The sequence below is a fragment of the Zootoca vivipara genome, chromosome 4 (genome assembly GCF_965207765.1).
Source record: "Zootoca vivipara chromosome 4, rZooViv2.hap1.1, whole genome shotgun sequence".
NCBI lineage: Eukaryota > Metazoa > Chordata > Lepidosauria > Squamata > Lacertidae > Zootoca > Zootoca vivipara.
In genome coordinates, this window is record NC_142587.1 from 41,157,501 (window position 1) to 41,168,950 (window position 11,450).

The 11,450-nt window shown below is 42.4% G+C and overlaps 2 protein-coding genes across 3 annotated transcripts in view; one reads left to right on the plus strand and one right to left on the minus strand.

Moving 5' to 3' along the window:
- Window positions 1-1,594, minus strand: part of ACOT9 (acyl-CoA thioesterase 9) — a 25,862-nt gene extending 24,268 nt beyond the window's left edge. The window contains exon 1 of the mRNA XM_035115182.3: window positions 1,572-1,594. The gene's annotated coding sequence lies outside the window, so the exon portion shown is untranslated. The remainder of the gene's footprint in view (window positions 1-1,571) is intronic.
- A 939-nt stretch (window positions 1,595-2,533) lies between these two features.
- Window positions 2,534-7,481, plus strand: SAT1 (spermidine/spermine N1-acetyltransferase 1). Of its 2 annotated transcripts, XM_035116100.3 has the most exons (6): window positions 2,534-2,796; window positions 4,264-4,315; window positions 4,412-4,495; window positions 5,843-5,944; window positions 6,039-6,079; window positions 6,930-7,481. In XM_035116100.3, exons 1-6 carry the CDS (start codon window positions 2,731-2,733, stop codon window positions 7,098-7,100), a joined length of 516 nt encoding a protein of 171 aa, XP_034971991.1. In that variant the 5' UTR covers window positions 2,534-2,730; the 3' UTR covers window positions 7,101-7,481. The 2 variants fall into 2 exon arrangements, with proteins under 2 accessions (XP_034971991.1, XP_088524843.1); XM_088668717.1 differs by lacking the exon at window positions 2,534-2,796 and having other exon boundaries at window positions 4,062-4,315.
- The last annotated feature ends 3,969 nt before the right edge of the window (window positions 7,482-11,450 follow it).

An 11,450-nucleotide genomic window follows, 5' to 3' on the forward strand; every position in this document is an offset into this window, starting at 1 on the left:
GAAGCTGGCATCTGTGCATATGCAGTGGCTGTCTCAAACATACACATCTCAGCTTAATTGTGACCGGAACATGTTGGCTTACCTTTTCAAATCAAGTGGAGAGAATGCATGAAACGGCAGTATTTGTCAAGCAACTATAGGATAGATATGGATTGTGGCTGAAGTCATGTGTATTTAAAAATAAAATTAAAAAAAAATAATTTTTTTGGGAAAAAAAAATCTAGCTGAAGCTAGACTAAATGGTAACGTGTACATGGCCGCAGTGTGTTGCACTCAGAAAAGAGTGCTCAGGAAAAGCTTTAATGAAACTGAATCCTTGAATGAGAGGTGTCTGGATACTGGCCACACTGGAAATGACGCCACTGCGGCTGATGGAATGGGAACAGTGTGGCATTGTGTGTATTGTGTTCCCATTGGTGCAGGTGTATGTGCAGGGGCCACGTGCTCAGTTTTTTCAGTTGCTTGCCTCTGTATATGGGTGGCAGATGGGTGTGGTTGCCAGCATTGTCCCCAGTTAATGGGCTGTAGAGTTTTTTCCCAGGGTACTGGGGAAAATGTCTGCTTTTTTAATGCTGTTTTTTGATTTTCTGTGCTGTGTGTTTTCTCCTCCCCTTCTGGGCGAAGCATGCATAGGATGTGGCAGTTCTATTTCTTTTTCTCTTCCCTTCCACACATGTAATTAGAAACATACAAGGTCATTTTTACTGCTCTCTTTATAAATTGTGTTCTTTTACCTATCAGGATGATCAACCTATGGCCCTCCAGATTTTGTTGAACCACCACTCCAAAGACCTCAAACCACCGGTCACGCTGGCTGGGGCTGATGTGAGTTTAAAATCACACAAAAAACCAAAAAAACTCAACAAATTTGCAGGGGTTAGGAATTTTACTTTTTGAAATATGGCAACCCTATTTCCCAGACCATACATATGTGGGAGAGGCTAACTATAGTTAATACAATCCAGATGGTGACTGCATCACTTGCCATAATTTCCATCTGATTTATTTGTTTATAAACTTGTAAAAAGTCCCAGAGGCCCCACATCTCTGCATCTGCCTAAAAACAAAACTAAATGGCCAAGCTGCTTGTACATTTATTAGAAAGAAGATTATAACACAGATTCCTCTCTGTTTGTCTCCTTAAAGCAAGGAGTTCGATGGAACAAGTCTTGAGAGCAGATGGTGTTCAACCTGTTATAACAAAGTTAAAATTTCACAAGCCTTGCGTGCAGAAGATCCAGAGTTCTGTTCCTGGCACCTCCAGGCAGGGTTGGGAAAGACTCCAGACAAAATCCATGGAAAGCTACTGCCAGTCAGCATTGACAATACTGAGGTAGGCGGACCAATCACATAAGGTGGTTTCTGGAGTTATTGTGAAATTGTTACCCCAAAGCTACTCAATTGTGGCATTCCTTTTTGAGCAGGGCTAAGAGCAACCGGTGAGACAATTCAGACTGGGGACTTGGCATAAATTTCTTTGCTCCCATCGCTTTCCCCAGCACCACTTCCTTGATCAAATTGTGGCCCTGCCTGACTTTGAAGTAAAGGCTAAGACAATGAGAGATACTTACCTTTAGCAGGGTCAGAGCTGGGCGGAGGGGCTAGCTGGTCGTCCGTCCGTCCCCAAGCCTCCAGAGGGTCGCCATTGAGGCTCCCTTGCCTGCCTAAGTACATGTGTATGCAAATGTGTGTGGAGTGTGTGCCAAGCAGGGCATGTGCCAAGCAGTGTTCTGGTATACCACACTTGCACAAAGCAGGTTTTTGTTTTTGTCTTTAATTGTGTGTCCTGTGACCAGCCCCACCACAGCCCACAGAGGAGTGCCTGGCCAACAGAACTAGGGGATATGGTGATAGATGGCACCTAGCAAAACATTACCGCACAGCACACATGTAGAACCAAAACCCACCCACAAAATGAACTCCAATACCCTCATAATTGGGTAGCATGTGATTTATGTTGGATTATCCCCTCTTATCACATTCAGGGCTGGTTGCTGTTTGTTCTGACTCCCCTGGGGGAAGAGAGGGGCAAACAGGGGTGTGGATAAAAGCCCAACTGGCGATCAGGAAAATCCGAATTAAATATGTGGGGGAGGGAGCTTGGGTTGCCACTTAGATGAGAACAGCGCTGTGCAGATGACGTCAAAAACGTGTGCATAGGATGCTAAACTGTCCTCCTTTGTGAGCATCAGTAAATTGGATTATAGCCTTTGTGGAAGGCTGTGCCGCAGGGTGGGGGGTTGCAAGGAGGTCAGGAAGCCTGAGACAAAGGCCCTCTCCCTCCAGAGCGCGGGGAAGTGCGGGTTGCTCGCTCCAGAAGGTGGCGGTCTCCGCACAGCTTTGCTTGCCGTTTGCCTCGGGGCTTTATGAGTCAGAAGTTTCCACCCGGCATCATTTCCTGGAAAGATGAGGTAAGAGGTGAAGGAGGAACGGGGGGGGGGAATAGAGGGGCAACTTGTGATTGGCTGGGAGTCGGGATGGCGGTGGCATAAATAGGGGCTGCTCCGCGGGCACCCGGAGTAGAGTCCGCTGCGCCCTCGTTCGGTAGTTTTTCTGTTTCGCTCCGAGAGCTCCTGCGGGATGCTGGCAGCCTGACTGTGCCTGTGCCTGTGCCGCCGCCGCAGTTGCCCACGCCGCGCCCGGGACGCGAATGAAGAAACTGCTCCTCCTGCTCTTCAACTATCGGGGACTCACGCGAGGCGGGGGACGCAAAGGGAAACGCCGCCGAAAATGGCCTCGTTCCGTATACGCGCCGCGCGGCCCGAGGACTGCGCGGACCTCCTGCGCCTCATAAAGGTAGATCTCGCTCTGTGCCAGGCCAGTCGCAGGAAAGCAACGAGCAGATGCAACACACGAGGAGTGGAAAAACAAAAGTCACTTCCATTGGCCTCCTTTCGTCTTGAGCCTCCTGAGATTTTATATATACATACACGTGTGTGTGTGTGTGTACATACATACATACATACATACATACATACATACATACATACATACATGTGTGTATGTATGTATGTATGTATAATAAAAGTTGTTCTCTGAACAGAGCGCGCCGTCCTGGGTGGCGGAGGGGGGAAAGGAAGGATTTCGCGCTTTTATCTTTGCAAGTCAAGAGGGGCTGCTTAGCGAGTCACGCCAAAGTAGGGCATTTTTATCAGTTGCCACCACACGCCTTCCGACTTAAAAAAAAATATGAACAAAAATTAGTTAAGGAGGGATGAAAGCAAGAGACTGGACGACACGGATCTCTTCGTTTTTTTAACTCCTAGATAAACCTGCACCTGCTTTAGGCGGTTTGTGTAGCAAACCAAAATGCTAACGTTAGACGTGTGTATAGCGAAAGAAATGTCCCACATCTGTACTCGGCTACACACCAATTAATCCTAAGCGTTGGGAGTGTAAACATGCCTATAATTTCTCACCATGGCAGTTTCTCGAAGCTCAAACGATCTTGTGTTTTCGATCTTTCAGGCCCCTCCCCCCAGTCCAGTTCTTGTATAGCTTAGCACATACAGTTCAAGGGCAAAGGTAGGCCACTGAGGATGGGAACTGTTTGTTCTGCAACTGAAATAACTTCCTTCTGGGCACAGACACCTTTGCCCTCCTGAGTTGGCAAAACATCCTCTTCCTGCTGTTGCGAAATAGGCTGCCGACAGTTTGTAGCCTCTGCACAAGTGACTGCTGTAAAGAGAAAAAGGAAGAACCCAGTTTCAGAACAGCAGTTGAAAGTGATTCAGCTGTTCATCTGGTCTAATTCCTTCGACAGGATGTTCCATTAGATACAAACATTGAGGAACACATATTTCACTTGGGAATCCCCCCCCCCCCCAGGTTTAGCATTAACTTACATTTCTTAAATACAGTGGAATCATTATAGTTAACCCTTTCATTCCTGTCATTTTAAATACTTAAAACATGTCAAGAGTGGAACAGCTCGATTCCAAGCAACCTTATTTGGAAGTAAGTCTCAGGTGTTCGCTAGGGCTTGCTTTGGGGGCAATGTGTGTAAGGGCTGCTGCCTTAATCTTCTGTAGGCAATTCCCTCAGGTCCTTCAGGGTGCAGAATCAATACTGTAGATAATCCATTAACTGTCTAGTTCCCTACTGAATTTTCACTCTTCTCAGATGAGAAGCAGATAGTATTCTATAAAATGGGTTTTTCTATATAGACTCTGGTCCATGGCACAAGAAAAAGAAGTGCAAAAAACATTAACAGAAGTTGGTCCAATGAAATATAACCAAACATACATGCTTTGTTTTGGACAGGAGCTTGCTAAATATGAAGAAATGGAGGAACAAGTGGTACTGACTGAAAAAGGTAATATAAAATAAGACTACCAGGACAGTTTTGTGACAATTCAACCTGGGGATAGGAAAACTGTAGCTAGATAATGCATTTATTGTAATCCTGTAGATCTACTTGAGGACGGCTTTGGAGAACATCCTTTCTATCACTGCCTTGTTGCAGAAGTGCCAAAAGAACACTGGACATCTGAAGGTGAAACATTTTTTTAAAAAATTAATTAGAAAATAACAGAATGTAAATAACAATGCTTTGGATTATAATAAATAACTCTAGCTGTACTTCATTGCAAAGGTGAATGCTAAAACTTACTGAACTTTTCAAATGGTATCTCTTATTGTTCAGTTATCCTGAAGATGATGGAGAACAAGGAATAATCTAAAAGAACAAAACTACTTCGTTACATGGCTGTTTTTGTTTGACCCTAACTTATCACTATGTAATCCTGTTGAATCACATGTTTTCTTCAATTTGTCCCCAATCTTCAGGTTACAGTCTCTAGCTTCGCCATGTACATGGCCCTTCCGTGTACATGGATGGGCGGGGAGGTAACTAAAAGATCCGTTACACAATAAAGTAGATGATCATGATATATGAGGTAAGGTCTCCAGGGTCAAATCCTATTCCAAAACATGTACCTCAAAAAGAAAAAGAAAAAAGCATATACAAAACACTCGGTAGATCAGAAATCCTGTATGTAACTCTGTTCCTTGGATTACATGCAACAAGATTGAAGTTCTAAATATGAATATTGACTAGGATGTAGTAAGGATACGGTTATAAGTTGCAGTGAACAATTGTTCACTTTACAAGCAGAAGCATAAGAGAATGATGCAAGCAATGAAACAAAGAAAACACTTGAATGCAATCACTATTTCCTTGACATGTTCAGATTGGAAAAATAATAGCTGCTGTATTTGCTCTTAGCTGTCACAAAGGCAATCCTGTAGTCTCTTCCTTTTAAAAAAAAAAGAGTGATTGCATTGTAAACAAATGGACATCAATTAATGCGGAAAACGAACTTCAGGGGCTTTTGCTTTGGGAGTTTTATGTTCCAAAATGTAGAAGGAAGCAGAGTTGAAATGTTTCCCACAATGTTCTGATCTGCCGTGTAAAATTGTAAAAGCCTGAATTGTTTTCCAAAGTGGTATCAATATGGTATGTACAGAGACTCTCCAGCAAAAAGCTATAATTAGGATGTAATTGTTGACACAACTTGCCAGGTGTTGCGATTATGTAATTCCTGGGTATGTGCAAGAACATGAAATTGTGACCAAAAAAATATGATGCTGGTTTTTGAGGGTCTTAGAACTTTCCAGGATGGCCTTAACTTGCTAGGAATTCCTATCTTAAATTGCAATTCATTATAATGTACGATGAGTGCTAAACTTGGCTTATTGCAGCATAAGATTAATTTTGCATGTTCGGAGTGACTACTTCGGCACAAGCATGTGATATTTCATATATACTAACTTGTTGCTTTATTAAAAAGGTACTCTGTATGTATGCACATGTATGTAAAGTAAATATGTTTTGTTGTAGGATACAGTGTTGTGGGCTTTGCCATGTATTACTTCACATATGACCCATGGATTGGAAAACTGTTGTATCTTGAAGACTTTTTTGTAATGAATGAGTTCAGAGGTACCATTTAAATTTTAAGGAATATTTTACAATTAAATTTGATTCAACTTTTCTAAACACGTGACTAATAAAATTGCACTTATTTTATTTTTAGGTTTGGGCATTGGTTCAGAAATTCTAAAGAATTTAAGCCAGGTAAGAAGCTGATATGGGGAAAGTGTTCTAAAATGATCACTTAACCAAAGTCACACTTAGTTGGGAAATTATTAAATCCAGATTGTGCAGTGCCCTTGGATTGAGCTTGCATAAATACAGCATAGCAAATAGTATCCCAATAGGTACAAGAAGTACTTTTATTTAGAACATGTCCCAACATGTACATTTTTTTTTACAAAAAAATGTTTTCAACAGAGTTGTGTTATTAAAGCATTTCCTGCACCTATTGGGATATCTCTCATGGTGCTTTTAAATATCCTTCCTTGGATTCATGGTGCTGCCTTCTTTGTGACAGCCTGGCCCATGATAGAGTTCTTTGTGGTAGCACACTGCCTCATTGCTCTGATGATGGGAGTGTTCAGATGACCATTCCACCTTGGAAACATCCTCTCAAATGAGGTATAAGTAGTAAACCGCATGACCAAATGTAGCGTGACTCAGTCCCATGTGTCTTATTTCAAGGAAACGTATAGCAGTAGCACACCACTATGTTCGAACTTTTGAATATTGCCATATCCACCAGGCCATTCATATATTTGGGGTTCCCCTTCTGCTTCAGTTGCCTATTGACATTATTTGTTCAAGGTTGCAAACTGCTCAAGAAGCACGTTGGGAATGTTTCTTGTAACTATCCTACAGCTCTTCGTTTTTAAGAGATTTATAGTGGGCTAGGGAAACTAGAAAATAGACCAAGTAGGAATTTAGTGATACAACATAACTGCTACCACAGCTGGAAATTGCCTACATAGATCTTTTTTAAAGAAGCAGTATCACATCCCAGCACACAGAAATACTCCCACAATTATTGCTGCCCATTTTATTTCTCTAGGTGGCTGTCAAATGTCGTTGTAGCAGTATGCACTTCTTAGTAGCTGAGTGGAATGAGCCTTCCATCAGGTTCTACAAGAGACGGGGAGCTTCTGACCTATCATCTGAGGAAGGATGGAGACTTTTCAAAATAGACAAGGAGTACTTGACGAAGATGGCAAGTGAAGAGTGAGGAGCTGAGCTCTCAGGACAATAGCAATTTGCATCCAATAATTCATTTTTGACTGTGTCCTTCCTGTTTCCTATCCAACCATGTAGAAATGAAATAAGTTAATATGGTCCCTAATTCAAAAGCTTTATTACCAGTGGCATAAATATGATTGTTTGCTGGAGTTTTGGGACTCTAATCCCACAGGCAGTGACAGTTACAGAGTCAAGTTACTTGTCTGTCTCCATCCTCTCAACAGTACACCTGTGATCCTGAAATGTATATTGTATATAACTTCATTCTTGTAAGTGTCATTCAAATGTGTACAGTGTACACACTGGGTTTTTTTCTTAATTATTTGCATTCATAAGCAAATAAACTGTTTTTCATGCTAGCGACCACAAACTGGTGTAATCTTTTATTCAGTGGCTCTTTGCTGGACTTTTTTATTATATAGTTTTAGACCCATGAAATTTCATTGATATAACTGTGGGGAGATTTGCAAAGACTTGGGTTCCCCCACCCATCAGCTGACTGATGCAGGACAGGGTTAATGTCTGGTTTTGAGCAGTCTTTAAAAAGCTGCCACAAGACTTGTTTTTGTTGCAATGTACTAACAGTTACCCTTTTGTAAATCATAGTCCAAGTGCCGCTTAGTTATTTCTGAGTGGGAAGCAGTAAAGAAAGCAAAACTGTACTGTGTACATACCTGTATTTAATGGTTGCTAAAAGCCAGCGTGGGTGGCACTGGTGTAAACCACTGAGCCTTGGGCTTGCTGATTGGAAGGTCGGTGGTTTGAATCCCCAGGACAGGGTGAGCTCCCATTGCTTGGTCCCTGCTCCTGCCAACCTAGCAGTTCAAAAGCATGTCAAAGTGCAAGTAGATAAATAGGAACTGCTCTGGTGGGAAGGGAAATGGCGTTTCCGTGCGCTGCTCTGGTTTCGCCAGAAGCGGCTTAGTTATGCTTGCCACATGACCCGGAAAAACTCTGCAGACAAACGTCGGCTCTCTTGGCCAGTAAAGCGAGATGAGTGCTGCAACCCCAGAGTCGTTCAAGACTGGACTTAACTGTCAGGCGTCCTTTACCTTTTAAAAGCCAACAAACCCATGTTCATTCCACCTCCTGTATTGTTTTTCTTTTTAACCTACCGTCATTCTCCCCACCTCCCCCCAAAAACAGTACAGGTATATACAACTGTCCTCTCATTGCTTAAGACTCAGAGAGTGCTGGTTATTTCATATTAGCAGTAGCTTTGGCAAGAATTTCCAAGGAAAGCCCCCATTACGCTCTGTTATAATCACAGTCTGAGAATGATACTGAAGAATGTAATCTGAGTTCCTTCGGCTAACGTCAGCAAGTTGGTCACATTTTGCGTTACTGACTCATTTCCTGTAGAGCTTTTAAGGAAATGAAAAACACTTTTAGTATCCTTTTATATATTAAAGGGTGGGGGCGGGGAGCATGCAAGGCATACACACAGAGAAATGTATGCTACCTTTTCTCACACCCATCCTCCTGTCTCTCTGGGGTTGTGATGGGCAACCTGCAACTCAATGTTGTTGGAGTCCCAGCTCCCAACTGCAGCCAGCCTGTCTAAGGAGCTGGGGTGATGGGGTTGTAGTCCAGGAGAACCTGCAGTCCATCCCTGCTCTATCAAGTAAACATTACTTGAAGTAGTAGAAATTCTCATTAGCACATAGTTTCCCCCTGCTAAAGCCACTTTGTGATGGGTGATCAGTAGCAGATCAGGAGGGTGGAACCTTTTTCAGCTCAAAGGTCACATTCCTTTCTGGCCAGCCTTGTTGGGGCCACGTGTCAGGTGTGATTGGGGCTAGAGACAAAAGTTGATGGAGCAACCCATGTGAGTTTGACCTTGGTACAGTACACACACATATCCCTCCATCATCTTTATCCAGGCAAGCAGAAGGGATTATGGGTTGAAGAACACGTTCCAATCACACAAAAACACTCAAGGAAGATGTGTTGGTCAAAGTGTGGTCTGGAGAATCCTGAGGGCCAGTTAGAAAGGCCCAAGGTTCTACGTCGTCCCCCTGCTTTTCACTTAAAAAGTGCCCCCCCCAGCACTTGTTTGCCATCACTTATTGTTCGCCATGCCACCACCTTCACATCACTTTCCCTTCTGGACTGACAACCAGCAGATGTGAGAAGGCTAACAGTGCCTCTCAGGAAGTGGATATGACATTGGAGGCTCATATCACTGTCTCATGTACTTTAACAACTGTTACTTTATTTAAGAACAAAAGTGAGGGCAATATATGGCTTGTCTCTCTTAAGCCAATATTAAAGTACAGTACTAGAAATCTCAATTTCCCACTGCATTTTATGAGCTGACAGCACTTGAGTAGAACAATGGTGGCTGCATATGTTTTAATAATTCAGCCAAGCCTTCCTTAATGCAAGGTGTCAGCTAGAAGCAACAAAAAGGGAGGGAAATGACACAAACTGTTTATAGCACTGTTCAGATTTCTTTCAGGATATGAATTGAGAGAAGTTCATAATCACGTCAGCATGTTAGTTTGGTTCGCCCGAGCATACTGAGAAATAGGATCCTACATAGAAAAATAAATCACTTAAATGAATAAAAGCAACAAAAGAAAACATGTTATTACCCAAGTATTTCTTTATTGTTGTCTTGAGCTGGAATGGACAGATAATATACCACAGCATTTCACAAGAGCAGGAAATTCAGCTTCTGTGGTTTTACTGTAAGAGGAAATGAGACTTGCCTCGTTAGCCTTCAAGCGTTAGCTTTAAAGTGGTGAGAAAAATGCATTCTGAAATGCAGTCAGATAATTTTCTCTTACAGGATTTAAATAAGTGCAAATTCATAGTCAGCAGGTCCAAGTGATAAATGTTCAATATTGCACTGCCTCAAGCTGCAAGTCAGCTGTGTGTGGCTGACCTCTCTCGCATACTTGTCTGCACACAGGAAAAAAGGGAGAAGACCAGAATAAACCTTTGATCCTCATTTGCTAAGTGCCATGAGAATTCCCTCTGCCTGCCCCACTCCCCCTACCACAGAAGAATTTGCAAACATGCAGCTGTACTGGTTTAGTCTAGGAAAACATTTCAAGGTTGGGTCTTCCATACTTTGTCTAGTGTGTGGTCATTCTGCTACTCTGCTGAAATGTGCTCGACTACTATGCACACAAGCAATCCAAACAGCTGGTTTTGACCTACAAAGCCTTAAACAGCTCAGGACCGCAATACCTCAAGGTTCATATGGATCTACCAAGACTGTGAGAACACCCTTTGAGGTCCTTCTTTAGTGTCCCTCTCCAAAAGAGGTCTGGAGGGTGACAGCATGAGAATGGGCCTTTTCTGAAGTTTGTGGTAATGCCAGGCGAAAACATTCCTCTTCAACCAGGCCTTTGGCTGATTAACATCCTATTCACTTTTAAATGTGTGTGGGAGTGGATGGGAGGTTATTGGTTTTTTTGTTTTTTTGCTGCTCTTGCTTTTATCATGTATTTTGTGTTTTTATCTTGTATTTTTATGTTGTGAACAGCCCTGAGGTCTACAGATGAAGGGTGGTATACAAATTTAATAAACAAATAATTAAATAGGCATTCTCAATGGCTACCCTAGAATTTTGGAACTCCCTTCCACAGGACACTAGCATAGGTAAATGCCAGAAACCTTTATCACAAAAGTGCTGTGCAATTTTGATTTGGCTGCCCTAAACAGTCAATAACTAATTGTGTTTTAGGGTGATTTTGAAAAATCTGGTTTTTACACAGGCTGAGATCTAGTGATAGATAAGCATCTGCTCTACACATGCTTCCTCCTGAACACAGGTTGGTACTTTATAGGCCAGCCACAGTATCAGCTGGGTATTTTAATTTGTAGATTTTATTATACTTATTATGTAACACAAATACACTAAATCTAATTCATTCCAAGTACCGCTTGGCACCATAGCTGCCAAGTTTTCCCTTTTCTCGCGAGGAAGCCTATTCAGCATAAGGGAAAATCCCTTTAAAAAAGGGATAACTTGGCAGCTATGCTTGGCACCAAGAGGGCAAAGGAACTGCCTAACCATTAGTTAGGATAGCTAAATGAATCTTCCCTGTCCAGAGGCAGTATTCCAGATGCTGGGGACAAACAAGTGGTCATCTTAATATCCTGCTTATTATCATCCTGGAGACATCCAGCTGGCCATTGTTGAAGCAGGTTGCTGGGCAAGACAGACCCCTGATTTGATACACCAGGCCTCATTTTCAGTAAGTATCTTGACAATATGACTTTCTAGATCTGAACATGCCCCAGATTTCAGCTATTATAGAACACGTCATGGATTTGCAAGCTTTTTTTAATGAACCCTTAGAATGTGGAGGGTCTAAAATAAAGT